This window comes from Brugia malayi (genome assembly GCF_000002995.4).
Source record: "Brugia malayi strain FR3 genome assembly, contig: Bm_v4_Chr4_scaffold_001, whole genome shotgun sequence".
Classification (NCBI taxonomy): Eukaryota; Metazoa; Nematoda; class Chromadorea; order Rhabditida; family Onchocercidae; genus Brugia; species Brugia malayi.
Genome location: NW_025062478.1, coordinates 1,449,274 through 1,469,176, shown reverse-complemented (window position 1 = coordinate 1,469,176; position 19,903 = coordinate 1,449,274). Strand labels below are relative to the sequence as shown.

General features: G+C 31.7%; 3 protein-coding genes across 3 annotated transcripts; all 3 read right to left on the bottom strand.

The window, feature by feature from the left end:
* Window positions 1–1,335: 1,335 nt before the first annotated feature.
* On the bottom strand, window positions 1,336–4,363 carry Bm7677 (Cathepsin L-like precursor, putative; the record flags this gene model as incomplete). Its single annotated transcript, XM_043081290.1, has 10 exons — window positions 1,336–1,432; window positions 1,584–1,686; window positions 1,830–2,058; window positions 2,155–2,313; window positions 2,670–2,834; window positions 2,961–3,100; window positions 3,252–3,358; window positions 3,757–3,766; window positions 3,910–4,022; window positions 4,305–4,363. The coding sequence occupies 10 exons, from the start codon at window positions 4,361–4,363 to the stop codon at window positions 1,336–1,338; spliced, it is 1,182 nt and encodes a 393-aa protein (XP_042937224.1).
* A 4,403-nt stretch (window positions 4,364–8,766) lies between these two features.
* Window positions 8,767–11,786, bottom strand: Bm7675 (Cathepsin L-like precursor, putative; the record flags this gene model as incomplete). Its single annotated transcript, XM_043081289.1, has 10 exons — window positions 8,767–8,863; window positions 8,997–9,099; window positions 9,263–9,491; window positions 9,591–9,740; window positions 10,125–10,289; window positions 10,411–10,550; window positions 10,702–10,808; window positions 11,191–11,200; window positions 11,333–11,445; window positions 11,728–11,786. The coding sequence occupies 10 exons, from the start codon at window positions 11,784–11,786 to the stop codon at window positions 8,767–8,769; spliced, it is 1,173 nt and encodes a 390-aa protein (XP_042937223.1).
* A 2,543-nt stretch (window positions 11,787–14,329) lies between these two features.
* On the bottom strand, window positions 14,330–17,329 carry Bm7681 (Uncharacterized protein; the record flags this gene model as incomplete). Its single annotated transcript, XM_043081288.1, has 10 exons — window positions 14,330–14,426; window positions 14,578–14,680; window positions 14,824–15,052; window positions 15,149–15,301; window positions 15,664–15,828; window positions 15,955–16,094; window positions 16,246–16,352; window positions 16,736–16,745; window positions 16,878–16,990; window positions 17,271–17,329. 10 exons carry the CDS (start codon window positions 17,327–17,329, stop codon window positions 14,330–14,332), a joined length of 1,176 nt encoding a protein of 391 aa, XP_042937222.1.
* Between the last annotated feature and the right edge of the window lie 2,574 nt (window positions 17,330–19,903).

The following is a 19,903-nucleotide window of genomic DNA, read 5'->3' as shown; positions in this document are numbered from 1 at the left end:
TATACAATATGATAATAAGGAAGAAATGCATAAAGTAAATATTCTATTTCATACTTTTTGCAAAAAAAAAAAACTGAATTGAAAAAGATTTTAGATCTTTACATTAACTTACGGTGAATCGCATGATTACAATAAGTAAAAATCTATTACTGTTAGATAATCTCAATCCTTTATATGTGAGATGATTTATAATATTTTGTTGCTTATATGTCAAATTAGCAAAACTCTTACAATATTTTATAATTAAAAAGTTGTAAACTTTTAACTCAATTGGCTTTCTTTTTCCTCATTTTTAAATCAATTCCACTTGCATTGTTAAAATATCGTAGAGTTTTTTTCAATTTAGCAATCACTTCTATATGCAATTTACATGATATTAAAATTCCATCAAATTTTATTAAATAAAGAATAAAGATCATTCATTATTGACAGCTCTTTACGCACTGTTAATAAGCCATTGCATATAATTAAATTCAATTTATCTATGAGTCATTTGATTATTTAAAAGTATGCTGCAATTTGACTAATTCTCGTGCACTCATTCATTTGTCCTCTTTCCTCTTCGAAGTTAACAATTACTTCTAATTTTACTTGCCAATTATTCTGTAAGTATTCCAGTGTTTTCTATACTGCTACTGTGTACATTCAAACGAATCCTCTCAGTGTGATTAATTCATTTATTGATAAATCATAATTGTTCTATAATGTCCAAAAAGAAACAAACCTTTTCCAAAAAAGAAAACAAGAAAAAAAAAAAGTAAAATTAACTATCATCAAATATTCCACTCTGTTAGACCAATGCTTTCCCAAAATCAATCTAACAATTCTGAACATTCTGTCGTACTTTTTTTTTATTCTTTTCCTTTTATTTTATCAAATATATTTACTTCATATAAGAAATTATTATTTTGTTTCATGTCGGAACACATAGATATATGCCATTACTTCTAGGAAAACTTATGTTTCAAGCTAGCTATATCCTAGTGATGAATCCATCTCATCTGCGCTTTTTAAAAAGCAATTAATATAGTTGGATGATCAAAACTCTGAAATAAAATATGCAAAATTCATTAATGTAATTCATTCCTAAGTCTGAATAGCTTTCACTTCGAAATGCTTAGACTCAACCATTCAATAATAACTATAATTCATTCATTTTCACCGTTATTTGATAAAATAATTTTTTGGCCAATATTAAACAATTGAATTTCTCGTTTCATAGTCGCATATTGGCATATTCAAAATTTATTAAGCTATAATTAACATCCCCAACACATGTATCATAAGTTAAACCTTAGTGTAACAAATATCTTCCAATATCAAATTTAATTAGTATTAAACGGGAAATGAAGCCATAGAGGCGATATCGCACATATTCCCTCTGTTTCGTGCCATATAAACATATCCATCTTTTCCCCAATCGGTACCCCAACTGAAAAAATTTCAATTGGTACTAGCATTAGTGTAGAGCAATAAACTGATGTCCATTCCATCTTAATTCATTTCAAATGAAATTTTTTAAAGAAACCATAATAAAATGATCAACCCTTCTATAACAGTTCAGCAGATGAATTGCGGCAAACCTGTTCTTAACAATCCAGTAATCCCCATAAGACTGATGCGTTCCGTAACCAACCACCAGTACTGCGTGGTCAGGACGACCACAGTTTCCTTCAGAGTAAACACCTGAAATATCAGATACTGAGGAATGGAAATATGAAACAGAGATAAGAACAAATATGGTTACATCAACACTATTATAGCGATAGTCGAATAATGATGATATCAACTATTCTCTAACTTGTGATGACATACAAATTATAATATACCGTCTTTATAAAATCTGAACGAGCGTTTCGATGCGGAAATTCCAACAACGACAGGTCCACGTTTGGCTACGGCATGCTTAAGTGCTAATTCGTCACCCGGCGGTATTTGGTTGAAACCATTATCCTTGGCAACAGCGATGCTTTGTTGCCATTTGCATCTTTGTTCAGTTTCAACATACGGATATTTCGATTCCGCTGCAATTGCATTTCTCGCTGCGTATTCGAATGCCTGAAAATCCTCTTAAGCTCATAAAATGGAACAAAAAGCAGAACTTGCAGATTCATAAAATTAATAATGATTTATAAAGGAAGGTTAGATAATAACCGTGGGCATATAGCCTCCGTTACAACCCTTGTTACCGAGGTCCCACGTGCAGTCAACAATGTTTTGAGGGGATAAATCAAGAAGTCTTCCAGTCATCTGCTTATGATAAGCTTCCAATGCTGCAGCTGTAGCGAATGCATAGCAACTACCGCACTGTCCCTGCAAAATCAGTTTTCATTAGATGTCACTTTTTTATCAGTCCATCAGCCTCTAAAAATTAATCCATCTATTTAGGACGATTCAAATGCAAATCGACCAAATTTCAAGGCAAACAATCAGTGTTGCGATCAGTGCTGCATTGCATTCATTTTCAGATCAAGCATCCCACTGATATGCTATGATCAGTCATGAAAACTTTAGCAACTTCTTGCAAGATCATGTCGCACAGCTACTATATTCTCGATCGCTAAAGAACTCCGACTCGACGATCTATATTACTTGTTAAATCTGGTTATGTTGCGGTTGAAATTAAATCAACATAAAATTGCGAACAAGAAGCTACATGTAGGTCCTACCTGATTTCTAACGGGTGTTACAGCGCCTTTCGTTCTCCAGTCAACTTGATCTGGCAGTTGCTCCCTTTTATCATACCTATAAAATTCAGAAGTCTGTCTCTTCCCACGAAGATCAGTTTGATTGGGCAGTCGAAGTCCATTCCTGACCATAAATTCTTCATCGGTCTAAAATTGAATCAAAAAGAAAAGAAGGAGTCAAAATCAACAATTCCTATTTAAAAAGATCAAAATCATATATCGCTATCCCATTTCACATTTTTTCTTTTTCAAAATCCATTTCACTTTACTTACCAAATCAGCCAAGTCATTGAGGGCCGTTGTATAAGAAACTAAGCCTTGTTCATATTTTTTATTTATCTTTTCCGTCATTAATTCGTTGCTTTCAAATATTGCCATTCTAAAATTGGTTTCCTTTTGATCGTAATGTTTTCCTGCAAATTGCAAGAATTATTTCACAGTAATTTTGCTCTTTCGTCTAAAATTTTAGTTCTACAAAAGAAAAATTTAAAACTGAAATGAAAATGCACACAGAACAGAGTTACTTTTCTGAAATACTGAAGTATCAATGATGGAAAACTGTACCGAGAGCGGTTACATAATCTTTCCATTCGCTTTCTAATTTTTCCATTGCTCGTTGCTCGCCATTGTCCTCCATTTTTTTCAAGAATTCTTGCACAACGGTCGATTCCCTGTTGAAATTTACAGTATATTATGGATGAAGTCCATTTGCAAGAATATTTGTGAGTAAAAAAAATCTCTACTATTTTAATTTAAGTTAGATAGTTTAATATATTTTAGTAGGATAGCTCCAAAGAAAACTATGCAATCTGTTTTCAATTTCCTGCGGGATTAGAAGAATTTATGAATTGAACTATTCGTCTTTTTATTTCATTAATTTTCAGATTCTGCGCCTTTATGCTGCATTCCGAGAGTGCTTTATTAGCCATCCATAAAAAGAAAAATGCAATCAGAAGTGTTGAAGGTAAGCCAAATTATGTTATAAGCTTCAAATGCTTTATTCAGTCAGTGCCATCAGAATTCTGCAATAGAAATCATATGGTACTCAGTGAAATAGAATCGTGCTCACCCTTGTTGTCCTGAAAATATGACAATTCTCAATTTTTAAATCTAACTTTTCCTGTAGAAAGTCTCTACAATAAATTCAGATGAAAATTAATTTAAGTGGTTTCCTTCATTCAAAAGGTTAAAATTTGAAGTGAAATAAGAAGGAAAACGAAACCATCGCCATATTCCTTCAATGCACTTCTGAAATCGGACGCAAGTCTCGTCATATTGCCCTGTTTGTAATCTTTGTCAAACTTTCCTAGAACTTCTTTCAGCTGTTCTATTTCGCTGAAAATTGTTCTATTCATTATAAGTTTAAGCCTTGGTTTTTTGTTGGTTTTCTGATGACTGCAGATCGTGCATGCAGATGTTACGACTACATTTTTTGCTTGTGAATATGCATGCTATGACTCAAGAAGTGGCAATTCCCAGATAGTTTGTGGCTATTAATATCTATAATTTCCTATATTGCGATTAAACTTCACTAATATAAATTCAGCATGCAATAGAAACTGTCTAATTTCGAGATAAATTTTGCAGAGAGGACGGAAAAATCTGTTGAAAACTCACCCAGCGACAGCAAAATCGGCTAGGATGGCGAATACCGCCAATTGCGCAATTGTCCACATCAGTGCGATGTCTAAGTTTTCTAGATACTGCAGAACCGTCATTCATTCTCCTTAAATAAGAACGAAAGTCTGTTGATACAGCTTGATTATCTACCAAATACGGTGTCACTGTTGACTATATTTTGAAAGGAATTTCCTTCTGAATGAATGAATTTCTGAAAACCAAATGGGCAGAAACAAATACTACTGCAAACAATAATATCCGTTCAGTAATAATCAAAATGGAAGCGTTAATGGAAAATTATTCATTGAATTAATAAAAATTTATACTGACAGCTTAGAAAACAGTAAGACTGCAAAACAAACGGATAATTCATTTTTTTGATCTAACCGAAACTTATACAGACAGTCCAGTTTGAAAATATTCCATTTATGGCAAGCTAGGCAGCTTCTTTTTCAACAACAAATCTTTCTTCCCATACTTAGAATATTTATTTTAAATATTTGAGATATCGCGGATTTTAATAATACCAAACTCTAAAATATAGGAGTGGAAAATGAGGGTAAAAAGCATGTTCCATGAGTCCTTTACGATTAATGCATATAAATAAACTCATTGTTCTAATCACGTTTAAACTTTTTATAAATTGTTTCCAATAATATCTTTACCTCTTTGATCCCAATATTATCTTTTTACTGTAGATCGTTTATCTTATTTCTAATAATCTTTGTAGCTTAAACTCTTTGTTTCCAGTTTTATGTTTCTATCGCAAATCCTTTATACTTGTTTCCTACTTCATATTTATTCCTTAAATTACCTCTCCGTTTCTTTGTTTACATTATGAATGTGACTATCCTTGAGGACTAATAAGGAATTCATCATATATATCATGTATATGTATAATGCGCTAAAACAATTGTTGAACCAATTTGTGCCTTAATTCTTCCTTATAAATTTTATTATGCTGTTGTTTTTGTTAATAAAAGAGATATTCCTGTGTTACTCCAGATATTTACTTCTATATCAAACAAATATCCCCGAAATCAGCAAATTCTCTCCCAAAAATAAATTTTTCAACTACAAATTGGTGTCGGAAAATCGAAAAAAAATTTATTACACATTAAATACTTGAAATATTTCTAATGATTCATCACTCTGCATCAATTCGTTATTCATTTATTATTTCCCATTTTTGAACCAATGAATTCTTTAAACCTCAAATCGTAAATGTGCAGATGCCTAAATATAAATGTACATCTACTAAGCCAAGTCCACTTTCTACATTTTTAAAAACCCTCTCTAATCAGTTGATGAAAAAGAAAAATCAGCTTGGAGCCTTTTCACCTCACTACTCAATACTGCCATGCATTTATCCGCTGTTTTTATTATTCAGTTATATGTTGTGTTTCATTATTTGAAGGAAAATAAATGATAACCGGCTCGATCTTGCTCGCAGACAATAAGCAAAGGATTCAATTTAAATTCCACAAACTTAAAGTAAACCCAGTGAACTTAATTAACACAAATCATCTAACTCTTCTGACCAAAACGTTATTTCAAAATCACGACAACTGGGTGCCATGAACCGGAAAATTTTTGCAACTATAATTCTAATCGCACGACCGGCAAATGAAAAACTAGAAGCTCTTCTCAAAGAAATCCAAAAAATGGTTTTTTAATTTTAATTTTTCGAAAATGAAAAAGGTCTAACGCTTTAAAGAAGGCGAAATAAAAGAGCAACCAACTCAAATAACATATATATCAACGGTTAACTTACCCAGATATCACTGCCTAACTTCACTGATAATCCTAAACTGTGAAGAGGATTCTGGAGTAGCTTTGAAGCTACAGTCTATTTACAAAACATACCAGACGTCCAAAAATCTAAAGGGCGATGCCTGGTTAGCCATTGGAAGTTATGATATAAATCCAAAAAATTATAATGTGATAAAACTCCTTACTAAAAAAATTTACTCTGTCCAGAATCCAGGCGGGTAGTCATAAGTCAGGCGGGTAGTTCCGTTAAGAAGAATGACTGAGAATAGATGATAACAGTCGAAGCCACTAAATGAACATTTCAATATCTTGAAGCAATGGGTGAAAATCTCGAACAATCTAGCATTGAAATTATAAATGAAAAAAAAAAAAAAAGAGAACTGCCCACCTGGATTCTGGGCAGAGTATATCTATGAAAAGAGGAACAAGAAATATAGTTAGTAGTTGAGCTAAGATTTTTCTTTTTTTTGACCCCAACTGCTAATTTTAATAATGTAGATTTGTCTAAATCATCTAAATTGCAAATTTAAATTACGAAAACCATTCAAAAATGAAAAGGAATAAAGTTGAAATTATTAGCAGAACTAATTCAGAGAAACGAAAAAGTTACAAGAAGTCAATCTTTTGATATTGTGACAGAGGAAAAAGTAACTAAATGTGAAATTAGTCCACGGGCTAATCTACGATATTTTACAAAAGGAATTTCGACTCTATAACAACACTTCAAACCTATACAAAAGCTAATATGAAGAAGATTAAAAACCAAAGATCTTGTATTTTTTGAAATAAGAATCTCTGAAATAATGAATGCCAAATTTATTCTAATCTAGAACGAAGAATGCAACGATTGAAAGAAAACAATGCCTGTCTGAGTTGTCTTAAACCAGGACATACAGTTGTGAGACAAACTAACATTTATGTTTCTATTACAAAGATCATCATAATACTGATCGAGCACAATCAGTTAGGGCCAATCAAAGAACATACAAAAGAAATTAGTCCAATAATAAAACATTCCAGATGAAATGAAAGCGGTTGAAGTAATTAATTAATTAATTAAACATGCTGGACATTTTAATTAAGCAACGTGTATATCGAAAAAGCTAGCAAAAAGATTAAACCTATTGATTATTATGAGCAAGTGAAAACAATAGGAATCCTCAAATATATCTTTTGCCAAAATGTGAATTGGAATAAAAATATGGAAGCAAGTATTACATCTATTGTAGCTGCACTAGTTGACTGTTTAATCAACAAACTAAGGTTAATATCTGTAAATCAAGACAAGAATCAAAAATTTCAACTCAGTTTCCAAAATGAAAAATTCAACTTAGTTTCTAACACAGAGAAAAGTAGTTGGAACAATTTGAATTAATTATCAGAGTTGACTACTATTTCTTCAAGTTTATCTCTTTAGAGAAACCCCAAAGTTTAAAATCAGGATTTTATTTAATTAACAAAAAATAGTCGGTCCCATTATTGATGGAAGTGGATACAGAGATAAGCATAGCAATCGTCAACGTGGTAATCACCACAACAAGATGTTAACATATAGCACATATTGTTCCGTTCAGAAAACCGTTCAGAGGAACAAATCACTGTTACATCTATTAATATTGACATTCCAGAGATTGATCGATTCCGGAAGTTGGAATTAATAGGAATACAATAACAACCTAATCTCATGATGATGAACAAGTTTTAGAAAAGTTCAAAAAAAAAAAAAAATATCATAAAAAACAATGGTAGATACCAAATTGCATGGCCATGGAAAGAATCAAGAATCCAACAATTTCGGACTGTGTTTTGTTTGCCCAGAACTTTTAATTAAGTGACTTCAAAACGATGAATGTTTACTTAAATATGACGAAATGATTTGCTATCAATTACAATCTAACATTATCGAGAAGGTAATATCCAGAGATGAACCAGGTACATTATCTACCTCACTATGAAGTTACAACTCTAAACAAGACTACAACCGAAATTTTTTATACTGTTTTATTATATTATTGCTGCTATTAATAAAGGGAATATATTTCTGTATTACTCCGTACATTTATATCTACATAAAACAAATCTTCCCAAAATCAGCAATCCTCTCCCAAAATAAAAAATTTTTCAACTACAGAAGATGTGATCTTTTCATCACTTTTACTTTTTACTGGTTCATCAATCTTTTCATCACTTTTACTTTTTACTGGTTCATCAATCTTTTCATCACTTTTTACAACTACAGAAGATGTGATCTTTTCATCACTTTTTTTTTTAATATTACAGTAATTCCATTCAAAATCTTCATCACTATCATATAGTATTATTTGTCGTTTAAAGAGCTGATTGAACTTACAGAGATTATTGGATTATTAAAAATAGATTTATCTTTTATAATAATAATCAACTAATCACTTCTAGGAAATAACTTAAAACAACCTGTTAAATGGCCTGGTTCAATGAAGATAGATTTTAATATAGCATGCCGATTGGTATAGCATAAAAAAAAAAATCCGACAAGAAATATCACTTTTATCTAACAAAAAAATTTTCTGGCTGAAATAAACATCCATTTTTCTTCTTTTTTATGTCACATATTCACACAACAAAAATTTATTAAGCATTCCTAGCGCATGTATCACAAGTCAAAACTTGGTGCAACAAATAAATACTAAATCAAATTTAATTAGTCTTAAATAGGAAATGAAGCCATAGAAGCGATATGGCACATATTCCCTCTGTTTCGTGCCATATAAATATATCCATCTTTTCCCCATTCGGCACCCCAACTTAAACAATTTCAATTAGCATTAATGTTAGTTCAAAGCAGTGAACTGTTGCTCATTTCAAATGAAAATTTTTAAAGAGATCATAATAAAATTCAACCATCGATAACAGTTTAGCAGATGAATTGAGGCAAACCTGTTTTTAACAATCCAGTAATCCCCATATGAGCGATCCGTTCCGTAACCAACCACCAGTACTGCGTGATCAAGTTGACCGCAGTTTCTTTCAGAATAAACACCTATAATATCAGATGTCGAAGAATAGGAAAATGGAATATAATTAAATAAACATTGTTATATCAACACTGTTATACCGATAGTTGAATAATGATGAATACAATTATTATAAATAACTGCTTAATTATTCTTTAACTTGTAACGACATATAAATATATAATATACCATTTTTATAAAATCTAAAAGAACGCTTAGATCCGGAAATTCCAACAACAACGGGTCCATGTTTGGCTACGGCATGTTTAAGTGCTAATTCGTCACCCGGCGGTATTTCATTAAAACCATTATCCCTAGCAACAGCAATATTTTGTTGCCACCTGCATCTTTGCTGAACTCCAACGTACGGATATCTCGATTCCATTGCAATTCCATATCTTGATGCATATTGGAACACCTGAAAATTCTCTTAAGCCTATGAAGTAGAATAAAAAGCAAAAACTAATAAATAATGAATAAATCTTCAGCAGACATCCAGAAAAAATCAAAAAATGACCGGAACCATGAAGCCACCACCACAACCATAGTTCTGTGTGCAGTCAACAATATTTTGAGGGGATAAATCAAGAAGTCTTCCAGTCCTCTGCTTATGATAAGCTTCCAATGCTGCAGCTGTAGCGAATGCATAACAACTACCGCACTGTCCCTGCAAAATTAGTTCAAAAAATTAAACCATCTATTTAGAACCATTCAAATGCAAACTAATCAAACTTCAATTTCAAACTTCAGTGCAATCAATATGCAGCGATACCGCCGTATTACATGCATTTTCAGCCTAGACACTCCCAATCGATATGTTGCGATCAATCATGATTCGTTTGAAAAACTTTAGCAAGCTCCCTTCAATATTCCACTTCTTGAGGTCATGATCATGTTGTGGCACGCGCTAATAGTCGCCAAGTTCTTGATCGTTGAAGAAGTCCAAATCGATCCATGTTAGAATTTGGTTACATAACAAGTGAAATCAAATCAACATAAAATTACGGACAAGAAGTCACAAATTACATCTTATAAGTCATATAAGTCCTACTTGATTTCTGACGGGTGTAACGGCGCCTTTCGTTCTCCAATCAACTAGATCTGGCAGCCGTTCCCTTGGGTCATACCTATAAAACCTATTAGCCTGCCTTTTCCCACGAAGATCAGTTTGATTGGGCAGTCGAAGTCCATTCATCACCATAAATTCTTCATCGGTCTAGAATTGAATCAAAACGAAGGAGTCAAAATCAACAATTCCTATTTAAAAAGATCAAAATCAAATATTGCTATCCCATTTCACATTTTTTCTTTTTCAAAATCCATTTCACTTTACTTACCAAATCAGCCAAGTCATTGAGGGACGTTGTATAAGAAACTAAGCCTTGTTCATATTTTTTATTTATCTTTTCCGTCATTAATTCGTTGCTTTCAAATATTGCCATTCTAAAATTGGTTTCCTTTTGATCGTAATGTTTTCCTGCAAATTGCAAGAATTATTTCACAGTAATTTTGCTCTTTCGTCTAAAATTTTAGTTCTACAAAAGAAAAATTTAAAACTGAAATGAAAATGCACACAGAACAGAGTTACTTTTCTGAAATACTGAAGTATCAATGATGGAAAACTGTACCGAGAGCGGTTACATAATCTTTCCATTCGGTTTCTAATTTTTCCATTGCTCGTTGCTCGCCATTGTCCTCCATTTTTTTCAAGAATTCTTGCACAACGGTCGATTCCCTGTTGAAATTTACAGTATATTATGGATGAAGTCCATTTGCAAGAATATTTGAGAGTAAAAAAAATCTCTACTATTTTAATTTAAGTTAGATAGTTTAATATATTTTAGTAAGATAGCTCCAAAGAAAACTATGCAATCTGTTTTCAATTTCCTGCGGGATTAGAAGAATTTATGAATTGAACTATTCGTCTTTTTATTTCATTAATTTTCAGATTCTGTGCCTTTGTGCTTTATTAGCCACCCTTAGAAAGAAAAATGCAACCAGAAGTGTTGAAGGTAAGCCAAATTATGTTATAAGCTTCAAATGCTTTATTCAGTCAGTGCCATCAGAATTCTGCAATAGAAATCATATGGTACTCAGTGAAATAGAATCGTGCTCACCCTTGTTGTCCTGAAAATATGACAATTCTTAATTTTTAAATCTAACTTTTCTGCTACAATAAATTCAGATGAAAATTAATTTAAGTGGTTTCCTTCATTCAAAAGGTTAAAATTTGAAGTGAAATAAGAAGGAAAACGAAACCATCGCCATATTCCTTCAATGCACTTCTGAAATCGGACGCAAGTCTCGTCATATTGCCCTGTTTGTAATCTTTGTCAAACTTTCCTAGAACTTCTTTCAGCTGTTCTATTTCGCTGAAAATTGTTCTATTCATAATAAGTTTAAGCCTTGGTTTTTTGTTGGTTTTCTGATGACTGCAGATCGTGCATGCAGATGTTACGACTGCATTTTTTGCTTGTGAATATGCATGCTCTGTCTCGAGAAGTGGCAATTCTCAGGTAATTTGTGGCTGTTAATTTCTATAATTTCCTATATTGCGATTAAACTTCACTAACATAAATTCAGCATGCAATAGAAACTGCCTAATTTCAAGATAAATTTTGCAGAGAGGACGAAAAAATCTGTTGAAAACTCACCCAGCGACAGCAAAATCGGCTAGGAAGGCGAATACCGCCAATTGCGCAATTGTCCACATCAGTGCGATGCCTAAGTTTTCTAGATACTGCAGAACCGTCATTCATTCTCCTTAAATAAGAACGAAAGTCTGTTGATACAGCTTGATTATCAACCAAATACGGTGTCACTGTTGACTATATTTTGAAAGGAATTTCCTTCTGAGAAATGAATTTCTGAAAACCAAATGGACAGAAACAAATACTACTGCAAACAATGATATCCGTTCAGTAATAATCAAAATGGAAGCGTTGATGGAAAATTATTCATTGAATTAATAAAAATTTATACTGACAGCTTAGAAAACAGTAAGACTGCAAAACAAACGGACAATTCAATTTTTTGATCTAACCGAAACTTATACAGACAGTCCAGTTTGAAAATATTCCATTTATGGCAAGCTAGGCAGCTTCTTTTTCAACAACAAATCTCTGATCCTATAGTTCGAATATTTTTTTCAAATATTTGAGATGTATTATTTTTATTACTTTTACTGGTTGCAATATTAATCGTTCCACTCACCAGCAACAAATGTTTTATTTTGCAAGTTTTGAAGAGAGTAATTCACTCAAAATAATTTTTCAATGTCATATAGTATTGTTTGTCGCTTGCAGACTGATCGAACTTACAGAGATTATTGAATTATTAAACTAGGTTTGTCTCATATGAACTAATCACCTCAATATTCAGCGATTTCTCTTACAATTTAGATGAAGAAAATGATTTGGATAATTTAGAATAACCAATTAAATAGCCTTGTTTAATGAGGATTGGAACAAAGAAGAGCAAAAATAGAAAAAATCCCTCGCAGATAGAACTCAGAGAAATAATTAGTACTAAAACAGAGGAGTGCATCACTTTCAATTTTCAAATTATAACGCTACCTTCGAAAGGAAAACATTCTTGTAACAATTGATATTATGTATTAAATAAAGTTAAAAAAATTTGAAAACAAACAAAAACCTAACAGATTAATTCAATCAGATAACAGTTATGTTTTATCTAAAATTATTTTAAAAATAAATGAAAAGGACACACTCTGATAATCATGATAAAAAAAAAAAAAATACTATCACTAATTCCAGGTTCTTTGATATTTATTTGATCAGTAATATCGGGAAAAGATTAAGTATATTCTTGTTGTTCTCGTAAATTCCATAATTCCTCAATGTTGCTAATAGCTTTTCTGGCTTTGTATGATTTTGTATAATACTCCATTTATACAATATGATAATAAGGAAGAAATGCATAAAGTAAATATTCTATTTCATACTTTTTGCAAAAAAAAAAAAAAAAAAAAAACTGAATTGAAAAAGATTTTAGATCTTTACATTAACTTACGGTGAATCGCATGATTACAATAAGTAAAAATCTATTACTGTTAGATAATCTCAATTCTTTATATGTGAGATGATTTATAATATTTTGTTGCTTATATGTCAAATTAGCAAAACTCTTACAATATTTTATAATTAAAAAGTTGTAAACTTTTAACTCAATTGGCTTTCTTTTTCCTCATTTTTAAATCAATTCCACTTGCATTGTTAAAATATCGTAGAGTTTTTTTCAATTTAGCAATCACTTCTATATGCAATTTACATGATATTAAAATTCCATCAAATTTTATTAAATAAAGAATAAAGATCATTCATTATTGACAGCTCTTTACGCACTGTTAATAAGCCATTGCATATAATTAAATTCAATTTATCTATGAGTCATTTGATTATTTAAAAGTATGCTGCAATTTGACTAATTCTCGTGCACTCATTCATTTGTCCTCTTTCCTCTTCGAAGTTAACAATTACTTCTAATTTTACTTGCCAATTATTCTGTAAGTATTCCAGTGTTTTCTATACTGCTACTGTGTACATTCAAACGAATCCTCTCAGTGTGATTAATTCATTTATTGATAAATCATAATTGTTCTATAATGTCCAAAAAGAAACAAACCTTTTCCAAAAAAGAAAACAAGAAAAAAAAAAAAGTAAAATTAACTATCATCAAATATTCCGCTCTGTTAGACCAATGCTTTCCCAAAATCAATCTAACAATTCTGAACATTCTGTCGTACTTTTTTTTTATTCTTTTCCTTTTATTTTATCAAATATATTTACTTCATATAAGAAATTATTATTTTGTTTCATGTCGGAACACATAGATATATGCCATTACTTCTAGGAAAACTTATGTTTCAAGCTAGCTATATCCTAGTGATGAATCCATCTCATCTGCGCTTTTTAAAAAGCAATTAATATAGTTGGATGATCAAAACTCTGAAATAAAATATGCAAAATTCATTAATGTAATTCATTCCTAAGTCTGAATAGCTTTCACTTCGAAATGCGTAGACTCAACTATTCAATAATAACTATAATTCATTCATTTTCACCGTTATTTGATAAAATAATTTTTTGGCCAATATTAAACAATTGAATTTCTCGTTTCATAGTCGCATATTGGCATATTCAAAATTTATTAAGCTATAATTAACATCCCCAACACATGTATCATAAGTTAAACCTTAGTGTAACAAATATCTTCCAATATCAAATTTAATTAGTATTAAACGGGAAATGAAGCCATAGAGGCGATATCGCACATATTCCCTCTGTTTCGTGCCATATAAACATATCCATCTTTTCCCCAATCGGTACCCCAACTGAAAAAATTTCAATTGGTACTAGCATTAGTGTAGAGCAATAAACTGATGTCCATTCCATCTTAATTCATTTCAAATGAAATTTTTTAAAGAAACCATAATAAAATGATCAACCCTTCTATAACAGTTCAGCAGATGAATTGCGGCAAACCTGTTCTTAACAATCCAGTAATCCCCATAAGACTGATGCGTTCCGTAACCAACCACCAGTACTGCGTGGTCAGGACGACCACAGTTTCCTTCAGAGTAAACACCTGAAATATCAGATACTGAGGAATGGAAATATGAAACAGAGATAAGAACAAATATGGTTACATCAACACTATTATAGCGATAGTCGAATAATGATGATATCAACTATTCTCTAACTTGTGATGACATACAAATTATAATATACCGTCTTTATAAAATCTGAACGAGCGTTTCGATGCGGAAATTCCAACAACGACAGGTCCACGTTTGGCTACGGCATGCTTAAGTGCTAATTCGTCACCCGGCGGTATTTGGTTGAAACCATTATCCTTGGCAACAGCGATGCTTTGTTGCCATTTGCATCTTTGTTCAGTTTCAACATACGGATATTTCGATTCCGCTGCAATTGCATTTCTCGCTGCGTATTCGAATGCCTGAAAATCCTCTTAAGCTCATAAAATGGAACAAAAAGCAGAACTTGCAGATTCATAAAATTAATAATGATTTATAAAGGAAGGTTAGATAATAACCGTGGGCATATAGCCTCCGTTACAACCCTTGTTACCGAGGTCCCACGTGCAGTCAACAATGTTTTGAGGGGATAAATCAAGAAGTCTTCCAGTCATCTGCTTATGATAAGCTTCCAATGCTGCAGCTGTAGCGAATGCATAGCAACTACCGCACTGTCCCTGCAAAATCAGTTTTCATTAGATGTCACTTTTTTATCAGTCCATCAGCCTCTAAAAATTAATCCATCTATTTAGGACGATTCAAATGCAAATCGACCAAATTTCAAGGCAAACAATCAGTGTTGCGATCAGTGCTGCATTGCATTCATTTTCAGATCAAGCATCCCACTGATATGCTATGATCAGTCATGAAAACTTTAGCAACTTCTTGCAAGATCATGTCGCACAGCTACTATATTCTCGATCGCTAAAGAACTCCGACTCGACGATCTATATTACTTGTTAAATCTGGTTATGTTGCGGTTGAAATTAAATCAACATAAAATTGCGAACAAGAAGCTACATGTAGGTCCTACCTGATTTCTAACGGGTGTTACAGCGCCTTTCGTTCTCCAGTCAACTTGATCTGGCAGTTGCTCCCTTTTATCATACCTATAAAATTCAGAAGTCTGTCTCTTCCCACGAAGATCAGTTTGATTGGGCAGTCGAAGTCCATTCCTGACCATAAATTCTTCATCGGTCTAAAATTGAATCAAAAAGAAAAGAAGGAGTCAAAATCAACAATTCCTATTTAAAAAGATCAAAATCATATATCGCTATCCCATTTCACATTTTTTCTTTTTCAAAATCCATTTCACTTTACTTACCAAATCAGCCAAGTCATTGAGGGCCGTTGTATAAGAAACTAAGCCTTGTTCATATTTTTTATTTATCTTTTCCGTCATTAATTCGTTGCTTTCAAATATTGCCATTCTAAAATTGGTTTCCTTTTGATCGTAATGTTTTCCTGCAAATTGCAAGAATTATTTCACAGTAATTTTGCTCTTTCGTCTAAAATTTTAGTTCTACAAAAGAAAAATTTAAAACTGAAATGAAAATGCACACAGAACAGAGTTACTTTTCTGAAATACTGAAGTATCAATGATGGAAAACTGTACCGAGAGCGGTTACATAATCTTTCCATTCGGTTTCTAATTTTTCCATTGCTCGTTGCTCGCCATTGCTCTCCATTTTTTTCAAGAATTCTTGCACAACGGTCGATTCCCTGTTGAAATTCACAGTATATTATGGATGAAGTCCATTTGCAAGAATATTTGTGAGTAAAAAAAATCTCTACCTATTTTAATTTAAGTTAGATAGTTTAATATATTTTAGTAAGATAGCTCCAAAGAAAACTATGCAATCTGTTTTCAATTTCCTGCGGGATTAGAAGAATTTATGAATTGAACTATTCGTCTTTTTATTTCATTAATTTTCAGATTCTGTGCCTTTGTGCTTTATTAGCCACCCTTAAAAAGAAAAATGCAACCAGAAGTGTTGAAGGTAAGCCAAATTATGTTATAAGCTTCAAATGCTTTATTCAGTCAGTGCCATCAGAATTCTGCAATAGAAATCATATGGTACTCAGTGAAATAGAATCATGCTCACCCTTGTTGTCCTGAAAATATGACAATTCTTAATTTTTAAATCTAACTTTCCTGCTACAATAAATTCAGATGAAAATTAATTTAAGTGGTTTCCTTCATTCAAAAGGTTAAAATTTGAAGTGAAATAAAAAGGAAAACGAAACCATCGCCATATTCCTTCAATGCACTTCTGAAATCGGACGCAAGTCTCGTCATATTGCCCTGTTTGTAATCTTTGTCAAACTTTCCTAGAACTTCTTTCAGCTGTTCTATTTCGCTGAAAATTGTTCTATTCATAATAAGTTTAAGCCTTGGTTTTTTGCTAGTTTTCTGATGACTGCAGATTATGCATGCAGGTAGTACGACTGCATTTTTTGCTTGTGAATATGCATGCTATGTGTCGAGAAGTGGCAATTCCCAGGTAATTCATTACTTTTGATTTTTTGATTTCATATTGGGATAGAACTTCAGCTAACATGAATTCATTATTAAAGAGAAACTGCCTAATTTCAAGATAAATTTTGCAGAGAGGACGAAAAAATCTATTGAAAACTCACCCAGCGACAGCAAAATCGGCTAGGAAGGCGAATACCGCCAATTGCGCAATTGTCCACATCAGTGCGATGCCTAAGTTTTCTAGATACTGCAGAACCGTCATTCATTCTCCTTAAATAAGAACGAAAGTCTGTTGATACAGCTTGATTATCAACCAAATACGGTGCCACTGTTGACTTTATTTTCACTATATTCTTCTAAGAAATGAATTTCTAAAAAACAAATATACTCATTGTATGAGAATATCTGCAATAACAAACGCTACTATAAACAATAATATCCGTAAACAATATTAGTAATAATCAAAATGGAAGCGTTGATGGAAATTCATCCATTGAATTAAAATAAATTTATACTGGCAGCTTAGAAAACAGTAAGACTGTAAACAAAAGGGCAATTTAGTCTCATCAAAATTTATGCACTCAATCTGGTTGGTAATTCAATACATTCTATTTACGGTAAGCTTAGGTGTTCTTATTTTTTAACGACAAACCGAGTTAGGCTTTTTTTTTTCTTAAATTTTTGAAATGATCTTTTAATTACTTCTTGCTGCTTAATCCTTTAATCCATCAACAGTTTTGCTTTGCAAGTTTTAATTTTCATTAAAGATAGTTGTAACTTCCAAAATTTCTTAAATCTCATTAACACTGATTCTGAATACGAAAATAGTTCTTCAACTTTTGAGGTTTTGTACATTTCATAAAAAAACATAAACAAAACACCAAACTGTAATCAATCCGTTTGAGGTACAGGAGGTTTCGATATATAATAGAATACTTTTTGATTTGTCAATAATGAAAAATGTTTAACATTTGCTAAAACAATTTATTAACCATCCAAGTGATAACATAAAAATACGGTATGCGTGGACTGCGACATTTTATTGATCTAAATTTTAGTCGAGATTAAATTAATATTATATACGACAAATCATGATTTGATCACAGCATATCAATTAGGTGTATTTTTAGCTGAAAATGCATGCAGTATGGTGATATCACTACATAGTGATTACTTATATTAAAGTTTGAAATCTTAACTTTGAGTTTGCATTTCAATCATTCTAAATAAATTGTTCCAATTTTTTTTAAACTAATTTTGCAGGAACAATGTAGCAGTTGCTATGCATTCGCTACAACTGCAGCATTGCAAGCTTATCAGAAACAGAAGACTGCAAAATTTCTCGATTTATTCATTCCAAATATTCAAATTTGATTTATGCCTTTAAGCATCAAACTAAGACTGTGATAGTAGCAACATGAATCCATCATTTTCCAATCATTTTTTGTAATTTCACTTAAAATTTGTTTAATAATTTTTACTTTTTGTTCCATTTTGTGAGTTGAAGAAGATTTGCAGGTGTTTGAATTGTAATGGAATCTTGATAGAAGGGTTGTAATGGAGATTATATGTCCAGGTTATTTTTTAATAGCTATTAATAAATAATAGATCGCATTTATAGGATCAGGATGCGATCAGGTTTTAGATCCAGCCAGACAAGTACAATGAGTCTGTAGTAATACCATATTTCAGAATTTGTACCTTTGTTGAAAGACTCTTTTGGTGAAAGATTGTTTTTTAATTGTCACTCTTGGAGACGTATCCTTTTTATTTACAGTTAGAGTAGCATCCGATAAATCCGGTCAGTATCTTAATAAATTAATTAATTGGTTTATTAATTGGATTATTAATTGGACAATTGATTTTTTTCTCTTTTTACCTTTCTTTCTTAGTATAAATTTTTTTCAATTCTATTCAAAATATAATTCATTACTTATTTATTTAGCCCATCCTCAGGGATTTATTTTTTTTTTGTCTACGCGAGACTAAAATGCTCTTTAAAACAAATTAAGCATAATTTCACAATCAAATTTATTGTAAAAGTAAAAAAAAAAAAAAGAATTGTAAAATGGAAAATGAAAATTTTTTTTTTTTGAATAATGCCAGGTATAACAAAAGGACATTGTTCAAAAACGGGAAAGCTATACTATGCATAAATTAATTTCAGACAATGTATTGAATGAAGTGTTCTATTTAATGGAATATTAAGTTAAATTTAAAATTTTATTAATTCAATACAGGATTATAGGATCATTTTTAGAGTGCTCATAAATAAGAAAAATTTAGATTATTTCTGCATAAATATTAATTAACAATGATGATTTTATCATTGTATAAATGTCAGAAAGTAATATTCTTTGAACTTAATTGTTAAGAGAGAGAAAATTTTAACCACAAATAGTGAGAGGTCACGATGGAAGCACTGTCATCCTGCAGTGAAACAGTTAGCTGTCACACACTGTCATCTTGTTTATCATTTATCTATAGGTTATGTTATCAGACGATATTATCAGACTATCTGCATTTCGTAACACATTTATAGCAAACATTTTATGATAATGAACGCATATTCGTTTTGTTATTACTGCTGTTTGTAAATAATTTTAACAAATCAAAAAAAAAAGAGACTGAAAGGTATGAAAGATACCCGCCCTATTGCGACCTGTCATTTGTGTCCCCTCAGATGCTTCAATTCCCGCAGTGTACACCACAAATATTACATACATATGCATAAATAATGATGGCATGGTTGCTAAGGGGGTCCTCCCTGCACCAGCTGGTACCAACTGTCCAC